Source organism: Triturus cristatus, chromosome 12 (assembly GCF_964204655.1).
Source record: "Triturus cristatus chromosome 12, aTriCri1.1, whole genome shotgun sequence".
Classification (NCBI taxonomy): Eukaryota; Metazoa; Chordata; class Amphibia; order Caudata; family Salamandridae; genus Triturus; species Triturus cristatus.
Genome location: NC_140595.1, coordinates 155,651,310 through 155,678,003, shown reverse-complemented (window position 1 = coordinate 155,678,003; position 26,694 = coordinate 155,651,310). Strand labels below are relative to the sequence as shown.

Genomic DNA, 26,694 nt, shown 5'->3' with positions numbered 1-26,694 from the left:
CCACATGGCATCATCACTCCAAGCTTCCCTCACACACTACAGATTCAACATGGGCATCAACAGTGCAAGCTTCCCTTACACACAACAGATTCCACAAGCATCATCACTGCAAGCATCCCTCACACACAACAGATTCAACATGGGCATCAACAGTGCAAGCTTCCCTTACACACAACAGATTCCACAAGCATCATCACTGCTAGCATCCCTCACACACAACAGATTTAAAATGGCATCAACAGTGCAAGCTTGCCTTACACACCACATATTCCACATGCCATCATCGCTGCAAGCTTCCCTCTCACACAACATATTCAACATGGGCATCATCAGTGCACACCTCCCTCACATACAACAGATTCCACATGGCATCATCACTGCAAGCTTCCTTCACACACAACAGATTCAACATAGGCATCAACAGTGCAAGCTTTCCTTACACACAACAGGTTCCACAAGCATCATCACTGCAAGCTTCCCTCACACACAAATTCAACATGAGATTTATCAGTGCAAGCTTCCCTCACACACAACAAATTCAACATGAGAATCGTCACTGCAAGCTTCCCTCACCCACAACAAATTCTGCATGTGCATCATCAGTGTACTTCTCTCTCACACACAATAGTTTCAACATGGACATCATCAGTGCAAGCTTCCCTCACATACAACAGATTCCACATGGAATCATCACTGCAAGCTTCCCTCCCACACAACATATTCCACAAGCATCATCACGGCAAGCATCCCTCACATGCAACAGATTCAACATGGGCATTAACAGTGCAAGCTTCCCTTACACACAACATATTCCACAACCATCATCACTGCAAGCATCCCTCACACACAACAGATTCAAAATGGCATCAACAGTGCAAGCTTACCTTACACACCATATATTCCACATGGGATCATTGCTGCAAGCTTCCCTCTCACACAACACATTCAACATGGGAATCATCAGCACAAGCTTCCCTCAAACACAACAGATTCAAAATGGGCATCATCACTGCAAGCTTCCCTCACACACAACAGATTCCAAATGAGCATCATCACTACAAGTACACACACAACATATTCAACATGGGCATCATCAGTGCACACCTCCCTCACACACAACTAATTCCACACGGGGATCATCACTGCAAGCTTCCCTCGCACACAACATATTCAACATGGGCATCATCAGTGCACACCTCCCTCACATACAACAGATTCCACATGGCATCATCCCTGCAAGCTTCCCTCACACACAACAAATTCCACATAACAACCTCACTGCAAGCCTCCATAGCACACAACTAATTCCACATGAGCATCATCTGTCTCACCTCCCTCAAACACAACAGATTCCACATGGCATCATCACTGCAAGCCTCCCTCAGACACAAAAGATTTAACATGGACATCATCACTGCAAGCGTCCCTCACACACAAAAGATTCAACTTGGGCATCATCAGTGCACCCTCCCTCACACACAACAGACTCCACATGGCATCATCACTCAAAGCTTCCCTCACTCACAAGATATGCAACATGGGCATCAATAGTGCAAGCGTCCCTTACACATAACAGGTTCCACATGGCATCACCACTGCAAGCTTCCCTCACACACACCAAATTAAACATGGGAATCATCAGTGCAAGCTTCCCTCACAAAAAACAGATTCAACATTGGCATCATCACTCCAAGCTTCCCTCACTCACAAGATATGCAACATGGGCATCAACAGTGCAAGCTCCCCTTACACATAACAGGTTCCACATGGCATCACCACTGCAAGCTTCCCTTACACACAACAAATTAAACATGGGAATCATCAGTGCAAGCTTCCCTCACAAAAAACAGATTCAACATTGGCATCATCACTCCAAACTTCCCTCACTCACAAGATATGCAACATGGCCATCAACAGTGCAAGCTTCCCTTACACATAACAGGTTCCACATGGCATCACCACTGCAAGCTTTCCTCACACACAACATATTCAACATGGGCATCATCACTGCAAGCTTCTCTCACACACAACAGATTCCACATGAGCTTCATCACCGCAAGCTTCCCTCACACACAACAGCTTCAACATGTGCATCATCACTGCAAGCGTCCCTCATAAAAAACAGATTCAACATTGGCATCATCAGTGCAAGCTTACCTCACACCCAACAGATTCAAAATGGGCATCACCAGTGCAAGCTTCCGTCACACACAACAGATTCCACATGGCATCATCACTGCAAGACTCCCTCAGACACAACAGACTCAACATAAGCATCAATGCTGCAAGCTTCCCTCACCCACAACAAATTCCACATAACATCCTCACTGCAAGCTTCCGTCACACACAATTAATTCAACAAGGGCATCATCTGTGCACTCCTCCCTCACCTACAACAAATTCCACATGTGCATCATCACTGCAAGCTTCCCTCACACACAACAGATTCAACATGGGCATAAACAGTGCAAGCTTCCCTTACACACAACAGATTCCACATGGCATCTTCAGTGCACACCTCTCTCACACACAACAGATTCCACATGGCATCATCACTGCCAGCTTCCCTCACACACAACAGATTCAACATGGGCATCATCAGTGCACACCTCCCTGACACACAACAGATTCCACATGGCATCATCACTCCAAGCTTCCCTCACACACTACAGATTCAACATGGGCATCAACAGTGCAAGCTTCCCGTACACACAACAGATTCCACAAGCATCATCACTGCAAGCATCCCTCACACACAACAGATTCAAGATGGGCATCAACAATGCAAGCTTCCCTTACACACAACAGATTCCAAAAGCATCATCACTGCAAGCATCCCTGACACACAACAGATTCAACATGGGCATCAACAGTGCAAGCTTACCTTACACACCACAGAATTCACATGGCATTATCGCTGCAAGCTTCCCTCTCACACAACAAATTCAACATGGGAATCATCAGTACAAGCTTCCCTCAAACACAACAGATTTAACAAGGGCATCATCCGGCAAGCTTCCCTCACACAGAACAGATTCCACATGAGCATCATCACTACAAGCTCACACACAACATATTCACCATGGGCATCATCAGTGCACAACTCCCTCACACACAACTAATTCCACATGGGCATCATCACTGCAAGCTTCCCTCGCACACAACATATTCAACATGGGCATCATCAGTGCACACCTCCCTCACATACAACAGATGCCACATGGCATCATCCCTGCAAGCTTCCCTCATACACAACAAATTGCACATAACAACCTCACTGCAAGCCTCCATAACACACAACTAATTCCACATGGGCATCATCTGTCTCACCTCCCTCAAACACTACAGATTCCACATGGCATCATCACTGCCAGCCTCCCTCAGACACAAAAGATTCAACATGGGCATCATCACTGCAAGCTTCCCTCACACACAAAAGATTCAACTTGGGCGTCAACAGTGCACCCCTGCCTCACACACAACAGATTCCACATGGCATCATCACTCAAAGCTTCCCTCACTCACAAGATATGCAACATGGGCATCAACAGTGCAAGCTTCCCTTACACATAACAGGTTCCACATGGCATCACCACTGCAAGCTTCCCTTACAGACAACAAATTAAACATGGGAATCATCAGTGCAAGCTTCCCTCACAAAAAACAGATTCAACATTGGCATCATCACTCCAAGCTTCCCTCACTCACAAGATATGCAACATGGCCATCAACAGTGCAAGCTTCCCTTACACATAACAGGTTCCACATGGCATCACCACTGCAAGCTTTCCTCACACACAACATATTCAACATGGGCATCATCACTGCAAGCTTCTCTCACACACAACAGATTCCACATGAGCTTCATCACCGCAAGCTTCCCTCACACACAACAGCTTCAACATGTGCATCATCACTGCAAGCGTCCCTCACAAAAAACAGATTCAACATTGGCATCATCAGTGCAAGCTTACCTCACACCCAACAGATTCAAAATGGGCATCACCAGTGCAAGCTTCCGTCACACACAACAGATTCCACATGGCATCATCACTGCAAGACTCCCTCAGACACAACAGACTCAACATAAGCATCAATGCTGCAAGCTTCCCTCACCCACAACAAATTCCACATAACATCCTCGCTGCAAGCTTCCGTCACACACAATTAATTCAACAAGGGCATCATCTGTGCACTCCTCCCTCACCTACAACAAATTCCACATGTGCATCATCACTGCAAGCTTCCCTCACACACAACAGATTCAACATGGGCATAAACAGTGCAAGCCTCCCTTACACACAACAGATTCCACATGGCATCTTCAGTGCACACCTCTCTCACACACAACAGATTCCACATGGCATCATCACTGCCAGCTTCCCTCACACACAACAGATTCAACATGGGCATCATCAGTGCACACCTCCCTGACACACAACAGATTCCACATGGCATCATCACTCCAAGCTTCCCTCACACACTACAGATTCAACATGGGCATCAACAGTGCAAGCTTCCCGTACACACAACAGATTCCACAAGCATCATCACTGCAAGCATCCCTCACACACAACAGATTCAAGATGGGCATCAACAATGCAAGCTTCCCTTACACACAACAGATTCCAAAAGCATCATCACTGCAAGCATCCCTGACACACAACAGATTCAACATGGGCATCAACAGTGCAAGCTTACCTTACACACCACAGAATTCACATGGCATTATCGCTGCAAGCTTCCCTCTCACACAACAAATTCAACATGGGAATCATCAGTACAAGCTTCCCTCAAACACAACAGATTTAACAAGGGCATCATCCGGCAAGCTTCCCTCACACAGAACAGATTCCACATGAGCATCATCACTACAAGCTCACACACAACATATTCAACATGGGCATCATCAGTGCACAACTCCCTCACACACAACTAATTCCACATGGGCATCATCACTGCAAGCTTCCCTCGCACACAACATATTCAACATGGGCATCATCAGTGCGCACCTCCCTCACATACAACAGATTCCACATGGCATCATCCCTGCAATCTTCCCTCACACACAACATATTCCACATAACAACCTCACTGCAAGCCTCCATAACACACAACTAATTCCACATGGGTATCATCTGTCTCACCTCCCTCAAACACAACAGATTCCCCATGGCATCATCACTGCAAGCTTCCCTCACACACAAAATATTCAACTTGGGAATCATCAGTGCACCCCTCCCTCACACACAACATATTCCACATGGCATCATCACTGCAAGCTTCCCTCTCTCACAACAGATTCAACATGGGCATCAACAGTGCAAGCTTCCCTTACTCATAACAGGTTCCACATGCTATCACCACTGCAAGCTGCCCTCACACACAACAGATTCCACATGAGCTTCATTACTGCAAGCTTCCCTCACACACAACAGATTCAACATGTGCATCATCATTGCAAGCGTCCCTCACAAAAACAGATTCAACATTGGCATCACCACTGCAAGCTTCCCTCACACACAACAAATTCAACATAGGAATCATCGGTGCAAGCTTCCCTCAGACACATCATATTCAACATGAGCATCATCACTGCAAGCTTCCCTCACACACAACAGATTCCACACGAGCTTCATCACTGCAAGCTTCCCTCACACACACCAGATTCAACATGTGCATCATCACTGCAAGCGTCCCTCACAAAAAACAGATTCAACATTGGCATCATCAGTGCAAACTTCCCTCACCCACAACAAATTCCACATAACATCCTCACTGCAAGCTTCCGTCACACACAATTAATTCAACAAGGGCATCATCTGTGCACTCCTCCCTCACCTACAACAAATTCCACATGTGCATCATCACTGCAAGCTTCCCTCACACACAACAGATTCAACATGGGCATAAACAGTGCAAGCCTCCCTTACACACAACAGATTCCACATGGCATCATCACTCCAAGCTTTCCTCACACACTACAGATTTAACATGGGCATCAACAGTGTAAGCTTCCCTTACACACAACAGATTCCACAAGCATCATCACGGCAAGCATCCCTCACATGCAACAGATTCAACATGGGCATTAACAGTGCAAGCTTCCCTTACACACAACATATTCCACAACCATCATCACTGCAAGCATCCCTCACACACAACAGATTCAAAATGGCATCAACAGTGCAAGCTTACCTTACACACCACATATTCCACATGGGATCATTGCTGCAAGCTTCCCTCTCACACAACACATTCAACATAGGAATCATCAGCACAAGCTTCACTCAAACACAACAGATTCAAAATGGGCATCATCACTGCAAGCTTCCCTCACACACAACAGATTCCAAATGAGCATCATCAATACAAGTTCACACACAACATATTCAACATGGGCATCATCAGTGCACACCTCCCTCACACACAACTAATTCCACACGGGGATCATCACTGCAAGCTTCCCTCGCACACAACATATTCAACATGGGCATCATCAGTGCACACCTCCCTCACATACAACAGATTCCACATGGCATCATCCCTGCAAGCTTCCCTCACACACAACAAATTGCACATAACAACCTCACTGCAAGCCTCCATAGCACACAACTAATTCCACATGAGCATCATCTGTCTCACCTCCCTCAAACACAACAGATTCCACATGGCATCATCACTGCAAGCCTCCCTCAGACACAAAAGATTTAACATGGACATCATCACTGCAAGCGTCCCTCACACACAAAAGATTCAACTTGGGCATCATCAGTGCACCCTCCCTCACACACAACAGACTCCACATGGCATCATCACTCAAAGCTTCCCTCACTCACAAGATATGCAACATGGGCATCAATAGTGCAAGCGTCCCTTACACATAACAGGTTCAACATGGCATCACCACTGCAAGCTTCCCTCACACACACCAAATTAAACATGGGAATCATCAGTGCAAGCTTCCCTCACAAAAAACAGATTCAACATTGGCATCATCACTCCAAGCTTCCCTCACTCACAAGATATGCAACATGGGCATCAACAGTGCAAGCTTCCCTTACACATAACAGGTTCCACATGGCATCACCACTGCAAGCTTCCCTCACACACAACATATTCAACATGGGCATCACCACTGCAAGCTTCCCTCACACACAACAGATTCCACATGAGCTTCATCACCGCAAGCTTCCCTCACACACAACAGCTTCAACATGTGCATCATCACTGCAAGCGTCCCTCACAAAAAACAGATTCAACATTGGCATCATCAGTGCAAGCTTACCTCACACCCAACAGATTCAAAATGGGCATCACCAGTGCAAACATCCGTCAAACACAACAGATTCCACATGGCATCATCACTGCAAGACTCCCTCAGACACAACAGACTCAACATAAGCATCAATGCTGCAAGCTTCCCTCACCCACAACAAATTCCACATAACATCCTCACTGCAAGCTTCCGTCACACACAATTAATTCAACAAGGGCATCATCTGTGCACTCCTACCTCACCTACAACAAATTCCACATGTGCATCATCACTGCAAGCTTCCCTCACACACAACAGATTCAACATGGGCATAAACAGTGCAAGCTTCCCTTACACACAACAGATTTCACATGGCATCTTCAGTGCACACCTCTCTCACACACAACAGATTCCACATGGCATCATCACTGCCAGCTTCCCTCACACACAACAGATTCAACATGGGCATCATCAGTGCACACCTCCCTGACACACAACAGATTCCACATGGCATCATCACTCCAAGCTTCCCTCACACACTACAGATTCAACATGGGCATCAACAGTGCAAGCTTCCCGTACACGCAACAGATTCCACAAGCATCATCACTGCAAGCATCCCTCACACACAACAGATTCAAGATGGGCATCAACAATGCAAGCTTCCCTTACACACAACAGATTCCAAAAGCATCATCACTGCAAGCATCCCTGACACACAACAGATTCAACATGGGCATCAACAGTGCAAGCTTACCTTACACACCACAGAATTTACATGGCATTATCGCTGCAAGGTTCCCTCTCACACAACAAATTCAACATGGGAATCATCAGTACAAGCTTCCCTCAAACACAACAGATTTAACAAGGGCATCATCCGGCAAGCTTCCCTCACACAGAACAGATTCCACATGAGCATCATCACTACAAGCTCACACACAACATATTCAACATGGGCATCATCAGTGCACAACTCCCTCACACACAACTAATTCCACATGGGCATCATCACTGCAAGCTTCCCTCGCACACAACATATTCAACATGGGCATCATCAGTGCGCACCTCCCTCACATACAACAGATTCCACATGGCATCATCCCTGCAATCTTCCCTCACACACAACAAATTCCACATAACAACCTCACTGCAAGCCTCCATAACACACAACTAATTCCACATGGGTATCATCTGTCTCACCTCCCTCAAACACAACAGATTCCCCATGGCATCATCACTGCAAGCCTCCCTCAGACACAAAAGATTCAACATGAGCATCATCACTGCAAGCTTCCCTCACACACAAAAGATTCAACTTGGGAATCATCAGTGCACCCCTCCCTCACACACAACATATTCCACATGGCATCATCACTGCAAGCTTCCCTCTCTCACAACAGATTCAACATGGGCATCAACAGTGCAAGCTTCCCTTACTCATAACAGGTTCCACATGGTATCACCACTGCAAGCTGCCCTCACACACAACAGATTCCACATGAGCTTCATCACTGCAAGCTTCCCTCACACACAACAGATTCAACATGTGCATCATCATTGCAAGCGTCCCTCACAAAAACAGATTCAACATTGGCATCACCACTGCAAGCTTCCCTCACACACAACAAATTCAACATAGGAATCATCGGTGCAAGCTTCCCTCAGACACATCATATTCAACATGAGCATCATCACTGCAAGCTTCCCTCACACACAACAGATTCCACACGAGCTTCATCACTGCAAGCTTCCCTCACACACACCAGATTCAACATGTGCATCATCACTGCAAGCGTCCCTCACAAAAAACAGATTCAACATTGGCATCATCAGTGCAAACTTCCCTCACCCACAACAAATTCCACATAACATCCTCACTGCAAGCTTCCGTCACACACAATTAATTCAACAAGGGCATCATCTGTGCACTCCTCCCTCACCTACAACAAATTCCACATGTGCATCATCACTGCAAGCTTCCCTCACACACAACAGATTCAACATGGGCATAAACAGTGCAAGCTTCCCTCACACACAATAGATTCCACATGGCATCATCACTGCCAGCTTCGCTCACACACAACAGATTCAACATGGTCATCATCAGTGCACACCTCCCTGACACACAACAGATTCCACATGGCATCATCACTCCAAGCTTTCCTCACACACTACAGATTTAACATGGGCATCAACAGTGTAAGCTTCCCTTACACACAACAGATTCCACAAGCATCATCACGGCAAGCATCCCTCACATGCAACAGATTCAACATGGGCATTAACAGTGCAAGCTTCCCTTACACACAACATATTCCACAACCATCATCACTGCAAGCATCCCTCACACACAACAGATTCAAAATGGCATCAACAGTGCAAGCTTACCTTACACACCACATATTCCACATGGGATCATTGCTGCAAGCTTCCCTCTCACACAACACATTCAACATGGGAATCATCAGCACAAGCTTCCCTCAAACACAACAGATTCAAAATGGGCATCATCACTGCAAGCTTCCCTCACACACAACAGATTCCAAATGAGCATCATCACTACAAGTTCACACACAACATATTCAACATGGGCATCATCAGTGCACACCTCCCTCACACACAACTAATTCCACACGGGGATCATCACTGCAAGCTTCCCTCGCACACAACATATTCAACATGGGCATCATCAGTGCACACCTCCCTCACATACAACAGATTCCACATGGCATCATCCCTGCAAGCTTCCATCACACACAACAAATTGCACATAACAACCTCACTGCAAGCCTCCATAGCACACAACTAATTCCACATGAGCATCATCTGTCTCACCTCCCTCAAACACAACAGATTCCACATGGCATCATCACTGCAAGCCTCCCTCAGACACAAAAGATTTAACACGGACATCATCACTGCAAGCGTCCCTCACACACAAAAGATTTAACTTGGGCATCATCAGTGCACCCTCCCTCACACACAACAGACTCCACATGGCATCATCACTCAAAGCTTCCCTCACTCACAAGATATGCAACATGGGCATCAATAGTGCAAGCGTCCCTTACACATAACAGGTTCCACATGGCATCACCACTGCAAGCTTCCCTCACACACACCAAATTAAACATGGGAATCATCAGTGCAAGCTTCCCTCACAAAAAACAGATTCAACATTGGCATCATCACTCCAAGCTTCCCTCACTCACAAGATATGCAACATGGGCATCAACAGTGCAAGCTTCCCTTACACATAACAGGTTCCACATGGCATCACCACTGCAAGCTTCCCTCACACACAACATATTCAACATGGGCATCACCACTGCAAGCTTCCCTCACACACAACAGATTCCACATGAGCTTCATCACCGCAAGCTTCCCTCACACACAACAGCTTCAACATGTGCATCATCACTGCAAGCGTCCCTCACAAAAAACAGATTCAACATTGGCATCATCAGTGCAAGCTTCCCTCACACCCAACAGATTCAAAATGGGCATCACCAGTTCAAGCTTCCATCACACACAACAGATTCCACATGGCATCATCACTGCAAGACTCCCTCAGACACAACAGACTCAACATAAGCATCAATGCTGCAAGCTTCCCTCACCCACAACAAATTCCACATAACATCCTCACTGCAAGCTTCCGTCACACACAATTAATTCAACAAGGGCATCATCTGTGCACTCCTCCCTCACCTACAACAAATTCCACATGTGCATCATCACTGCAAGCTTCCCTCACACACAACAGATTCAACATGGGCATAAACAGTGCAAGCTTCCCTTACACACAACAGATTCCACATGGCATCTTCAGTGCACACCTCTCTCACACACAACAGATTCCACGTGGCATCATCACTGCCAGCTTCCCTCACACACAACAGATTCAACATGAGCATCATCAGTGCACACCTTCCTGACACACAACAGATTCCACATGGCATCATCACTCCAAGCTTCCCTCACACACTACAGATTCAACAAAGGGCATCAACAGTGCAAGCTTCCCTTACACACAACAGATTCCACAAGCATCATCACTGCAAGCATCCCTCACACACAACAGATTCAACATGGGCATCAACAATGCAAGCTTCCCTTACACACAACAGATTCCACAAGCATCATCACTGCAAGCATCCCTGACACACAACAGATTCAACATGGGCATCAACAATGCAAGCTTACCTTACACACCACAGAATCCACATGGCATTATCGCTGCAAGCTTCCCTCTCACACAACAAATTCAACATGGGAATCATCAGTACAAGCTTCCCTCAAACACAACAGATCTAACATGGGCATCATCCGGCAGGCTTCCCTCACACAGAACAGATTCCACATGAGCATCATCACTACAAGCTCACACACAATATATTCAACATGGGCATCATCAGTGCACACCTCCCTCACACACAACTAATTCCACATGGGCATCATCACTGCAAGCTTCCCTCGCACACAACATATTCAACATGGGCATCATCAGTGCACACCTCCCTCACATACAACAGATTCCACATGGCATCATCCCTGCAAGCTTCCCTCACACACAACAAATTCCACATAACAACCTCACTGCAAGCCTCCATAACACACAACTAATTCCACATGGGCATCATCTGTCTCACCTCCCTCAAACACAACAGATTCCACATGGCATCATCACTGCAAGCCTCCCTCAGACACAAAAGATTCAACATGGGCATCATCACTGCAAGCTTCCCTCACACACAAAAGATTCAACTTGGGAATCATCAGTGTACCCCTCCCTCACACACAACCTAGTCCACATGGCATCATCACTGCAAGCTTCCCTCACACACAACAGATTCAACATGGGCATAAACAGTGCAAGCTTCCCTTACACACAACAGATTCCACATGGCATCATCAGTGCACACCTCTCTCACACACAACAGATTCCACATGGCATCATCACTGCCAGCTTTCCTCACACAAAACAGATTCAACATGGGCATCATCAGTGCAAGCGTCCCTCACACACAAAAGATTCAACATGGGCATCATCACTGCAAGCTTCCCTCACACACAAAAGATTCAACTTGGGAATCATCAGTGTACCCCTCCCTCACACACAACCTAGTCCACATGGCATCATCACTGCAAGCTTCCCTCACACACAACAGATTCAACATGGGCATAAACAGTGCAAGCTTCCCTTACACACAACAGATTCCACATGGCATCATCAGTGCACACCTCTCTCACACACAACAGATTCCACATGGCATCATCACTGCCAGCTTTCCTCACACAAAACAGATTCAACATGGGCATCATCAGTGCACACCTCCCTGACACACAACAGATTCCACATGGCATCATCACTGCAAGCTTTCCTCACACAAAACAGATTCAACATGGGCATCATCAGTGCAAGCTTCCCTCACACACAACAGATTCCACAAGCATCATCACTGCAAGCATCCCTCACACACAACAGATTCAACATGGGCATCAACAGTGCAAGCTTCCCTTACACACAACAGATTCCACAAGCATCATCACTGCAAGCATCCCTCACACACAACAGATTCAACATGGGCATCAACAGTGCAAGCTTCCCTTACACACGACAGATTCCACAAGCATCATCACTGCTAGCATCCCTCACACACAACAGATTTAAAATGGCATCAACAGTGCAAGCTTGCCTTACACACCACATATTCCACATGGCATCATCGCTGCAAGCTTCCCTCTCACACAACAAATTCAACATGGGAATTATCAGTACAAGCTTCCCTCAAACACAACAGATTCAACATGGGCATCATCTGGCAAGCTTCCCTCACACAGAACAGATTCCATATGAGCATCATCACTACAAGCTCACACAAAACATATTCAACATGGGCATCATCAGTGCACACCTCCCTCACACACAACTAATTCCACACGGGGATCATCACTGCAAGCTTCCCTCGCACACAACATATTCAACATGGGCATCATCAGTGCACACCTCCCTCACACACAACTAATTCCACATGGGCATCATCACTATAAGCTTCCCTCGCACACAACATATTCAACATGGGCATCATCAGTGCGCACCTCCCTCACATACAACAGATTCCACATGGCATCATCACTGCAAGCTTCCTTCACACACAACAGATTCAACATAGGCATCAACAGTGCAAGCTTTCCTTACACACAACAGGTTCCACAAGCATCATCACTGCAAGCTTCCCTCACACACAAATTCAACATGAGAATCATCTGTGCAAGCTTCCCTCACACACAACAAATTCAACATGAGAATCATCACTGCAAGCTTCCCTCGCCCACAACAAATTCTGCATGTGCATCATCAGTGTACTTCTCTCTCACACACAATAGTTTCAACATGGACATCATCAGTGCAAGCTTCCCTCACATACAACAGATTCCACATGGAATCATCACTGCAAGCTTCCCTCCCACACAACAGATTCAACATGGGCATCATCACTGCAAGCTTTCCTCACACACAACAGATTACACATATGCATCATCAGTGCAAGCTTCCCTCACACACAACAAATTCAACATGGGCATCATCACTGCAATCCTCCCTAACACACACTAGTTCTACAAGGGCATCATCAGTGCACTCCTCCCTCACACATAACAGATTCAACATGGTCATCATTAGTGGTAGCTTCCCTCGCCCACAACAAATTCCACATGTGCATCATCAGTGCATGCTTTCCTCACCCACAGATTCCACATGAGTATTGGCAGTGAAAGCTTCCCTAAAAAAAGCTACCATAAAACAAAATCCACAGCACAACCTTCCTTTTCACATCCAGAACAGGCACAACAGTCATCAGTAGTGCACGCTTCCCTCACACATAAAGAATATCAGCAGTGCAAGCTTCTCCACCTCATGGACTACATACAGCACAGCAGTGCAAAATTCCCTCCCCAAGGATGCTGTGCCACGACACACAGAGCTGCTGCTAGCCTGGATGATGACTCAGGAGGAAACCATGCACAAATCCAATGAGCTGGCATCTTCTATTAGTTGACACAGACACATGGCACAAGGGAGACGGGTCACCACTATGAATCACGGGGATGTAGAAAACAGAGCAGCAGCAAGAGCTGCACAGCAGGCCCCATAAGCTTTACACCCAGCTATGTGCCCCCCTGTACTACATACTGACGCACTACAGCCGGTTAAGGATAGATCTCTAGTGACAATGGTTGGCCAACCTTGTTTGCCACAATGAATAGTGTTGAGCCCTCTTTCAACAAAGCCATGACCTGGGATGCATCCATCTACTTCTTATCATGAATAGATTTGTGTACCAGCCCAATAGTTTCCACTGCTGGTCTCTATCCCAAAATGTCAAAGTCATAACAAGATAAAAGTTTAAGAGCTGTCTGTCAAGTCTACAGAAATCACAGGGACCAGATGTATCCGTAAATTGATCCTGAAAACTGGTTCTATACTGGTTTTAGGACCAGTATAGAATGTTTTGTACCAATCTATTTTAAGTTGGTTAGTAAAATTCCATATCCTAGTAGAGAGTCATCTAATTTAGCAATTAATATTCATTAGGTAGGTTGCAAACTGAAACTCAGTCCGATTGGATAAATCACAATGATGTGGGCTTGCAAAGGTCAGTAGATCACCATATCCGTGACTGCATTTCAATAAATAAACTTAAAGGAAACATGGCTACTTTCTAAATAGAAGATGTTTCTTTATTAAAATTTCTCTGAAAGTTGGCAGTGGTCCAGGGAACACTGCCTACTCCCCAGAAACGTTCCCCACAATTCACAAAGGGGCCCAAAGGGGACTCCATCCCTGTTATGAAAGACTTATGGCCCCGATTTAGGGATCAGAAGTTTTTCAATGTTTGCAACCAGGATTACTGCTGCAAACCATTGCTACATATGGTACAGCTTTAGTATTTGGAAGGGGCACCCAAAACATGCCTCTTCAAATACAAAATCGATATTCAATCACAATCCCATCTTAGGAGTCAGTGAAAAATGGAGTTGGTAAAACTTTGTCAACTCCTAAATTGGGAATGATTCATAGAAATCCACTTTTTAGAAGTCGCAAACTCTGCATAGGAGAGTTTGCAAGCATAGAAAAGGTTCATGCATCTCACCCCATATTCCAACAAATTCTTCGTTCTTTCTTGATAGATCATAGGGAAATAATAGAAATGTATGTTGTGACCTGTGTCATCGCAGCCACCGTCACACGTTCCTCCCTACAGCAGAGTTCCACGTTTGATCCGTTGTTGTGGGGATCAGTTCAATGCTGTCTTGACTGCGGCATTAGTTTTGAAGGAGCATGTGGCTAACGTACATGCACTTGTCACACCCCTGATTGTATACCACAATATCGTTCCATGGAATTTCGATCTATAGGTATATCCTGACCAAAATATCGACTCTTGAAATATCAACAAGCCAGGTATAGGTTTACTATCATTAACTCCTCTCTGATGATGTTTCAGGAGTTGATATGGTCACAATACATCTGTAGACTGGGCTATATTCTGCAGCAGTATTGTAGTAGAATATTGCACCCACCTATGGCAGGGCGTACGGCCTTGTCCATAAGTGTGGGGGCAGACAAAGAAGCTGAGTGGACGCTGTTGCATCAACAATTACAGAACAGAAGTGCCACATGGGAAGGTGACCAAACCTGTTTACAACATGGGCAATCTAGCACAGGAGCTGTTCTCTTTCTCAGCATGTTCATACACATTGAAGAGATCTGTGAGGTCCATAGCCGCAGAGGGCCTTGTGTCACTTGCAGACAGTTGAGGCTTTTTAGGCAACAGCACTATGCAGGAGGGGATTAGTGACCCCTGGGTTACAAGCAAAAGTTGAAGTCCTAGAAAGCCACATGCTGTTGACTGCAAGAGTCCAGACTGACAGAAGGACACATAAGTGGTGCAACGCAAGTTGGGATAGCCCTGAAAAATATATGGAAGTGTCCCCTCATGCTCCGGACCCAGTCAGGATCTCCCAGGCCAGGGGCCCGTGCACAGCGGAGCCTCCTGGAGCCAGGTGTCCCACCAGCACTGCGCGGGTTGCAGGGGCTTTTGTTATGCCGCTGTCATACATGATTTCAAGCAGACATGGAAGGTTTGCAGCCATTTCAAACAGATGTTAAGTGAATAATGTACAAGGTTCTGGAAATCAAGGCAGCCTGAGATTTTCAGACTAATGCATGAAAACACAATAGAGCGAATAAAAAGAAATGGACAGAGCACCTCTCAGAACCCCTATGCTGACAACCAAAATAATTAAAACACCAATCCAACCATTCACTTATTTGAGGTGATGTTATCTCCATGCTCTTCCCACCCCCATAAATCAAGACCACTCATATTCTATAGACTATGCCCATGTACAGCACCACCAGCACAACCCATCCTCAACCACACCACGCAACGACTAATTACATTTAGATAAAAAAGAATAGAGGTATAAAGATTTCCTCTGTAGCCCGCGTGGGTTACCAAATACCGGTAATGCCTAGTCCTGATTCCCCCTCATGCCTCTTACATCAACCACCCATCGCTTCCTGTCTTTATTTCTGACTTACAGGTCATTTTTCATTTGTTCATTCTCTCGTTTTTACTGCTTTTCCATCTTTCTATTTATTCTTCTTTCTCACTTATCTGCCTCTCTCTCTCTCTTGCTCCAGGGCAAAGGCTGTAATAAACCCTGATCTCCAAAATTTAGAGTGAATCCCCAAGGCACACAAGCACAAATTATGCCAGTGGGTGGCTCCGCCGCTAAGACGGAGGAGCGCCGCCCCACCGCTGTCAGAGCAAAAAAAATTATAATAACCTAATTATTATCATTATTTTTTTTACTTTGCTACCGGGCTGGGGTCAGAGCCTAGGAGGAGTGGTGAGTTCACACTCTCAAAGTGCGCATGAGAGTTTGGCGGGCCGTCTTGGGCCGGCCAAACCGCCATGCGTACTTAGCATGTTCCCCATAGGCTGCATTACACAGCCTGGTGGGAACCATGCCTATCCCTGTCTGAGAGCTGAACCGCAGCTCTCAGACCAATCAAAAGGCTGCATTGCAGCATTGTGATTTGCTTAGTGGAGTCCGGGTGCTTCCTGGTTCCGTACTTGACAGGAAGAGAAGGAACGATGGACAGATGGTACCCAAAGAAAAGGTCAGTAGTGTTTTTTTGTTGCTTTTTCCCCACCTCTCCCCCTCCCCCCTGCCCCGCCTCCCCCATTCCCTGTCAGCCGCCACTGAATTAAGCATAGAATGCAACATGGCTTGGAACTCAATGCACCCCTGTTCTTACACAACAATTTTCTCTTTTTCCTAAAAGGAACAGGTATCCTAAAGTGGAAATCCATCATATCTAAAAGGCTTTCCATCTTCATAATATCTACTTAAATGGTCCTAAACTTTAACGCGTGTTCATTTCTGTCCTGTGACGTCTCCATTGAATGCATTAATACAGGATTAAGGTGGAATGCTTGCTTTTATAGCAAAACATTCAGCAACACTTTCAAGGAAACTTAGCAGATGCTTGACACTCCATTTGAGAAAGAAGTAGGGTATATTTTAATTGGGCAGGATGACGCCTATGGCAGCAGAGTCCCAGAAAAAAACACTGTTGCAGGTTTAGAACCGGTGTATGCGAAGGGTATTGATGACTTTAGATACTGTATCTCAATACGTATGGGTATAATGTAACTAATATACCAGCAGCAGCCATGTTTGACTGGTAACAATATAACCAATATACTAGCATTCATGTATAAATGGACATAATGTAACCAATATACCAGGAGCAGCCATGTTTGGATGGAAATAATGTAACCAATATACCTGCAGCAGCCATGTTTGGATGGAAATAATGTAACCAATATACCTGCAGCAGCCATGTTTGGATGGAAATAATGTAACCAATATACCTGCAGCAGCCATGTTTGGATGGAAACAATGTAACCAATTTACCAGCAGCAGCTATGTTTGACTGCAGCAATATAACCTATATACCAGGATCCATGTATGGATAATAACAATGTAGCCTATATACCAGCGAACGGCAATAATGTAACCAATTTACCAGCCGCCTGTTTTTGAAGGATAATAAAGAAACCAATGTACTGGCATCTGTGTTTGAATGTGGATAGTCAAACAAATGCACCAGCAGCTACCAATCAAACATCAGTCGACAATCTTTATTCAATTTGAACTCAGATAATCATAAACGTACACACAAGAAAAAACATAAAATCATAAAATCACTTTAAAACCTTCAGTCAAAACCTACTACTTAACTGATAATGGGACTTCTACAACGCGCAGCAAATTTTAAAAAGAAACCAACAGCCAAACAGACCGGTGTCTATGTACTACTGGCAATAATGTGCCTCGCGTCTTTTTGTTATTTTACTATTTGATAATCTCCTTTCTAACAGCCATAGCCCTTTAATTACATTGAAATTAAGCCATATGACAAAGGCAAGAGTCCTGTCAGAATGTGGAGTGTCAATAACAATATGGAAGAGGGAAGGCCCGGTCATCCATCTTCTAATGCACCTTTTCCATTAGTGCGGCAATAACTAACCTGGTATTCTCTTGGCTGCGCGAGAGGTGTCCCAATAACAATGCAGGAGAGTCGCTGGGCATGGCTGCAGGCGATGCACACAGGCCACAAGCACATTTCTGCTTCACCTTGCCAGTTGTGCAACCACGAAATGCTACAAGCTAGTGCCTAACCTGTTCTCTTAGCAGCTCAAAGTGTGTGCATGTGTGTGTGCGCATGCGTGTGAGTGTGCATGCGCGTGTGTGTGTAAAAAACGAGTGGCCAGAAAACTAAAATAACCCCCCACTTTGAGGCACACCTCAACTCACACTGAGCATGCAAATTCATCAAACCCAACCCTCCTTAGAGGAGTTGCATTTACACTTTCTCCTTACTTCAAACCATCTATTCATCCATGCACTCACCTTTCCATCCATTCATCCAGCCAGCCATCCATCCAACCACCTTTCCATCCACTCACCCATCCAACGATACTTTCTTCAATCCATACATCCGTTCACCTTTTCATATATACATTAATTCTTTCACAAAGACAAGTATCTATTTATCTTTCCACCAATCCATCTTTTCTCCCTTTCGTCCGCTATCTTTTCACCTATATCTCCATTCTTACATTCACTCACACTGCAGTCCATCCTTCCACCTTCCCTTCACTCTTCCTTTCACTCTTCCATCTATCCTTTTACCTTTGCATCTGCCAATCCTTTACCCTGCCATCCATTCATTCACCCTTTCTTCCTTTCACCCTTCTATTCTACCTTTCCTTCCTTCTATCCTTCCATGTTTTCTTCCTTTCTTTCACCACTCCTCCTTTCTCCCTTTCTTTATTGCCCCTTTGCATACACTCACATTTGTTTCCGCTCATCATTACTTTTGCATTCTTTTTCATCGCTCTCACTTACTCTTTTCATTTTCCTCTCTATCTCTGTTTCCTTACTTTAATCATTTTCCTTTTTGTTTCCTTCACTGTGCAGCCCAAGGATACAGCCATCTCTCATATTTCATAAGAGTTTTATATAAGAGCATGTGTCTGCAGACACACGAGGCCCATAAATAATGAATGTTGTAGAGAGAGAGAGTTCACTAGCCCATGGGTCCTAGCAAAACCATACTTCAGCTGGTAAAGAGGGGTGTTCACTCCAACATTAGTGTGAAACCAATGTTAGCATCTCTGCCATTGCTCTACGGCTCTTGTGCACCACTGCGCTGTGAGCTGACAATGAATATTTAGCACTGGTGGCATGCTAGCCAACAGGTTACCCAAATAATTGGTGAAGGACAACCCCAGGTAAAGTGATCAGTTCAGCCCAGGTAAATGCCTTCTACTTCTCAGGAGACGTCCTGAAACATGGGTCAAATCTCGTATCACACTGACCGAGGAATGACTAAATGCCTACAAAATCCCACTCATACATATTTTGGTCAGTGACAACTAGTTGGGAGCAGCTGTTCCTGCAAAGCGGCCTCCTGAGCAGATTACAGATCTGCTTGTGGTCTAGCTTCATGAACGCCCCATGCACTGTAGGTCTGAGAAAGAAGAAGCTCTCAATCTTGTAAAGAAGGCCAGGTGGCCATTAGATCATTCATTGGTCTTGGTAAGGCTGACCAATGACCTCACCTAGAATGAGCCAGATTCTATCCTCAAAGGAGAGAACCCTAATTTGATGGCTGGTCCCCAACTGACAGATAATTGTGAAAACACCTAATGATTGGCAGGAGCACTGCCAGACACCCCCAGAGGACAAGAACTTCAAAAGGACCCTTTAGGTGGGAATGTCTCGCTCTTGGGCTCCTGCCGGCTGGCAAATAGAAGAAAATCAGCCGTGATGTTTAAAGCCCAGAGAGACCCAAAGTAAGCAGCCCATTCCCAGACCATGCCCTATCAGCGTGGGCCCAGGAGGAAAGCCTCATAGGGCGGTATTCTGAGAGGTAACTGGCTTCCCCGCTTGCTGGTGTGCCCTCAGCAGTGTGTCCCTGTGGCCCACCACTGAAGAATAAAGATACATGACACATGGCTCATATGGCCATCTGGTCCAGGAGAGGCAGCAGTTTACACAGAGGCCTGGTTTGTCCAGTTATCCATCTGACTGGCCATTTAAACCTACATGTCCGTCCGGCATCTAAATGAAGCTCAAACTAACCAAAATAGAATTCTTGTTTTTTGGCCAAGAACAAAAAGCAAGAAATAGTACAAACCTGGCTCAATGACATGAACTCAGGTGGCATTGAACCGCTAATTTTCATGGAATGGCAAGTCAGTTGGATTCACCTTGGACACCAACTTCCCGCTCATGGAAGACATTGCCATAGAAACAAAGATGGCCTTGTGCAAGCTCTTTCCTCTAACGAAATTCAAACATTTTTTCCAGAAAACAAAATCTTATAAGGAGATATAAGTTCCTGTACCCAAAAGTGAGAACCAGTGCCTACCATCTGCAAACACCGGCGAGCATTAAGCACTGGCCATCACCGTTGCTATGGCTGAACAAGCCCTTGTATCATCATATGGATGTCAACCAGAAGTAACAGCACAAACCCTTCCAACAGGGAAGACACAGACCCTAAGGGATCCTTTCGGCTCTCTAATAAAAGTGAGGAAGATCACGCTATTACTAGTAAATAGATGCAACTCCATTTGTTCTGTGTTATTTGTTATTCCCCGCAAGCAACGTGTTAAATCATGGACTGTTTCACAAAAACAGAGTCACAGACCTAGGTACAATGTAGATTCAAGCATATTTGTGAATTCACAAACTCCGCAGCCTGTCGATTTAAGTCAATAATATATTTCCAGGTATGACCCTAATCCTCCATTTGTACTCATTTTTATTTTCCACTTGATGGAATTTCCACAAAATTATGTATGCTACAAATATGAAAAACCACGTTTTTAAATTGTATTTTTATCCCTAGATGATAGAATTTGCCCCAAGTAGAAGCCATTAGAATTTTGGGGTAGAAAAGCGTATCTTTTCCTTCCCTACTCTTAAAAGGGACTTCTGCTCATCACAGGAAGATACCTTTACTGCAGGAAAGGACCAGCAAAATATTTATTGATGCCCATAAACATTTGAGTTTGTAGTTGTACATGCTATGCAGCCACCTAGAATGTCCTCTATCCTGCCCCCTGTTAGAGGTTTATTGCAACATATAATCTGCAACGCTGTCAAATAGTTTGCTGGTGTCCCCGGTCTGCATGCACAAATGCTCACCAAGGCCGACACAATGGGAGGTCAGGGAACATTCAGCTTGTTCCAAGTTTGACCCTTAGGGTCTACTAAGAGATGAAGGAAATAACAAGGAAATCTTCAAATTTCTTCTTCAATTCACCCACTAATATCTCATGTTCCCTCAGACGTTCATGGATCTCTAAAGCAGCAACAATTGGCATTATCAACCCCACTGGACTAAAGTGTCACTGGTAATAATAGGAAGAAGGAAAAGTGTCCCTCTTGAGGGATCACTGCTGCAGGAAATAGGGTGTGCTATGTTAAAACTGCCTCCATACCCCCCTCAAAATCTAGCTTGGTAGACTTGAAGGGGGTACAGAGTAGTAGCCCCTCCGTGATAGCCCTCATTTCACTTTTGTAATCCTGCCAAGGTGGTCCAATAATAAAGGAATGTAGGTGGGACCCCCTGAGGCAGTTTTAACACACCCTTTTTTCTGCACCAGTGATCCCTCAAGAGGGATGCTTTCTCTTCTTCTTCTTATCTTTACCTCACAAAGAAAACAAAAAAAACAGCGCTCCGTCCAGTGTGTTGGTCTGCACCTGGGCATAGAAGGGGCCCAATGATGAAGCATGCCACTAACTAGTCGGTGAGGGCAGTATATAAAAATCCAAGGATTTTCCCTTCTATCCCTTCCTTGTCTCTCATCTCTCTGTGTTGCTGTTTTTATTTCTTTGGTGAGATATATAAAGTGGAGTCTCTCTGGTGGGTTTTTTGTTAATCCTTCTCTTTTTGTGGGTTACAGTAGATTTGTTAGGGGAGTCAGAGAAGGCTTACTCCCTAGTCTCTCCTTTTGTGATAGTAACTGGTAATAAGGTGATATCCAGATTCTCTGACTCAAGATTACAGGATTTTTGTGCAGATAAGATTTTTAAGCACATAGGTTCCACTTACAAATGCAAAAATCTTTGCGAATCAGTTTCAAAGTTCATCATTGGTCTTGTTGTGTTCTTCTACTGGTAAAGGGTCACTTCCCAGACTTCCCAGACGTGTCGTGACCATAGAAGAGAGAGTTTTTCTATAACAGATTTTTTCTCATGTGTACTGATACAGTGAGCTGCGATGTTGTCAAAAAGTATGTTTTTAGATTCATTACCTTTAGAATTACCACTGTTGGAACCTGAGAGATGCATCTCTGCAACAGCAAGGACAACATTTGAAAGGTTGCAAGGAAGTGTAATAGGAAACTTTTTATTGCTTGTATTAAAACGTACTAGCTTCATATCCTTGGCAAATTGTTTCAGTGGACTCATATAATTGTCTCTATAATGGTAAGAGGGCTAAGGCATGGCACATGGTCACAATACAAACACAATACCATCATAGTAAGCAGTCTTTCTTTTTTCAATAGCGGAATGTTTTATTATATGAAAACCTATGAGCAATATGTTACCCCTTATCATGGGGAATCACTTCCTTAATAACATGCAAGATAATGTTAAAGATTATGATGCAGAGAAAGAACATAAATTGGTGAATTAGTGCTACAGGCAGTTTCTTTCTTCCCATTTAAGGATCTTTCTTCATTCACAACCTTTAGCAGTACCGTCTTTGCCACCAGAAAGTATTGACTAAAGGGCCACTAAGGGCGGTGACCCTTTATCTGTTGTCTAGGAATATAGGATATATATATATAATCATATATACAGGTTAGTGTCAAATCTATGTAACTTTTCCTTCTGTAATATGAGATCTTATATTAGTTTAATATTTCATAAAAGTATCTTCTCAGCTGTGAGTGTGCTCTGACTTTCCACTACTATTATAAGGACATTTGATTTCCATGAAGAGACAGGGAGTGCAGTTTTGCTGAGGAATGGATTAAATGCCATCTGTGTACTGTGAATGATTAATGCAATGGGGCAATCATTGGCTTCGTTTTGGTGCAGTGTATTCCTATGCACAGGACAAATGGATTACAATCACCTGGATCATGGGCCCATCCTAGAGAGTGCCCTATGTGAGCTCTTCAACAATAACCAATCGGAAATGTTTGCCTAACTGGTAGGGGTGGGCGATATATTCTGCTCCGCCGGCCGAATTGGCAGAATTTTGGCCACTTTGCATTAAGCTTGTAATGCTTAGATCCAGCCAAATTCCACCAACCGCCGAGTGGCAGAGTTTTTTTATCGCACACGGCTCGAAAATGGTAAGTTGGCAAGTGCCAGTGAGATTTGGTGCCCCTTAAGCTTGATTTTTGGTTGCTAGGAGGGCACCTGGTGAGATTTCTGCAAAACGGGCAGTTGCGGTCGGTCGAGATGGTTAGCAGTCAGAAAGCTGCGGCTTGAGTTGATATTCTACTCGAGCTGCAGCATAATCAACTCAAGAAGCTGCACTAGCTGGTACGCCGCATGGTGTCATTCGCGCTGAAAAATTAGCTCCTGCCACTAAATCACAGCGCTAGCAGAGTGACGTGCCTGTTTCCTCCCGTTTGCAAAATTCTGCACAATAAAAAGTCTGTGGAAATCCGCAGAGTGAAACTCCGCGAGTTCACCCAGGCCTACTATGGACCCTGTTTTTCTAGCACTGCATGCCTTTATTACTGTAGTGATAGCCCCTCAATCCCCATCTGCAAGAAGACATCAATCTGCTTGAATAAAGTTAATTGATTGATTGGGTGAAGGAGGGATCTGGGAGTTGTCACCAATGCATGTACACTGCAAGAGACACCTGGTAAATTCAACTGCTTGATATGTCATAAGGAAGACAATCAGAATTTCATGATTTTACCTTATTCTGCTCTTTCAAACTTTTTTTTTAATGAAAAAATAAATTAAAACAGAAGCAAACACTTGAATGAAGTCCTGCTCATGATAACTATGCACTCCATATTTCTAACAAACAAGAGCAACCCATATGTCCCTGCGAACTGGGTATTACTATAAAGTAAGAACAGTGTCCACAAGGAACTTATTCACAAACAATGTTGACAATTTTGGAGCAACAATTCAACTCCCAACCGATTTAATCCATAAGCCAAACAAAAGTATTTTGTTACTCTGGAGTACTTATTTATTCAGACAATAACAATTAATTGCATAATTCACAATAATATGAAAAAATATATTCTAGTTTTCAGGCACAAAGAAAAAAAGTGAAGAAAGTGAAAATAAAGCCCAGTGTGAATAGAAGTAGCCTATAAGGTGAAATAGGTGTAAAAAAAGGTCTTTCTTTTATGCAATTAATTGTTATTGTCTGAATAAATAAGTACTCCAGAGTAACAAAATACTTTTGTTTGGCTTATGGATTAAATCGGTTGGGAGTTGAATTGTTGCTCCAAAATTGTCAACATTGTTTGTGAATAAGTTCCTTGTGAACTATGCACTCCAGGCACCAGCTCATTTTGTAGGTGGTAGCAGACGGAAATAGATGGTGGTCAGATCATGTAATACTGGCTGTTTCAGAGGAAGAGGAGTGCCCTCAGTACACCAGGGACAAAGGAAGCAGGATTTATGTTCTTGGAATTTTCAAGACTTAAAATCGTAATTGTCCACAGTTTTGCCAGGATTCATAACAAAAAGTAATTGGACTATGACACATCTAGTCAACTTCCAATTAATACAAAACACCACAGAAAGAACACAGGGGCAATGCAATAGTCCTAACTATAGGACTAGCTGAGAGAAATCCACCTACCCAACCAACGACATGCACTCCACTCTCATTCATGCACGCCCGCCTAGGACAGCAAACAGGATGCACCACAACGTGGAGTCTTCCAAGACGCAACAAAAGATTTCATCACCTACCTGATACCGGATAGGCTGAGAGTCAAAGACCTGCACCACTACTTTGATGCACCCTAAAGAGACAACTTTGAGACTCCACCCTCAAATGGGTTTGGACAGATGGTCACATGACCCACATTCCCATTGAAACACAACTTCAGTGAAAAATAACATACAGCACAAAACCAAAAGTATTAGACAGGTTAATTTTAGTCCTTCAAACACCCCTGGAAGGACCCTGTGTGCAAACCTTAACCACAGGCACAAATCCAAAAGTGATACAGGCTCAGGTAAGTGATGTGCAAGAGCTATATATAAACCTTGTAACATGGCATGGCATGAGGTGTGAGGGGCACAGTGTCACTTACCAGCATCCTCTCCCATCTCTGGCAGTAAGTAGTTCATTAGGCGTTCGCCTTGCTGTAAGACAGTCTCCGCTCCTAGCTTGATGGCATCCCCGATACTGAGCTGTGCTATGCCACTTATGGTCAGAGTCAGTGCAGTCCTAGCTTCCCCCACGGCCACGTTGGTCCTCCCCAACATGTTATTCAGCCCGTCCTGGGCCATGTCCCGTAGATCTTCCATCGACACCAGCATTTTTTCTGTCAGGTCCAGTGTTACCTAGGAGTGAAACGGGTACAGGGTGAGGGTAGAAGCCAAGATAGAGGTATGTGGTCCACTGGAGAAGGACACCATTTGTGATGTCACAGGGAGAGAAGGCTACTTAAAAATATATATATTAGAGGACTATTGTTGATTTGAACAATTGGTGTTGATCAAGGGCGTCATGAACACTCACTTCATAAGCTTGCGCTGGTGCCACTTGGCAGTTCTGATTAACATATACATTTATTTTTTTTAACTTTGATCGGGGGCTTCTCAGATCC

At 44.6% G+C, this 26,694-nt stretch overlaps 1 protein-coding gene across 2 annotated transcripts in view; it reads right to left on the bottom strand.

The window, feature by feature from the left end:
- POLR3GL (RNA polymerase III subunit GL) overlaps positions 1 to 26,694 on the bottom strand; it is a 549,275-nt gene that overhangs the window by 407,991 nt on the left and 114,590 nt on the right. For both annotated transcript variants that reach the window (XM_085636711.1, XM_085636712.1), the window contains exon 5: positions 26,176 to 26,428. In XM_085636711.1, coding sequence (XP_085492837.1) covers positions 26,176 to 26,428 — 253 coding nt within the window. The remainder of the gene's footprint in view (positions 1 to 26,175; positions 26,429 to 26,694) is intronic.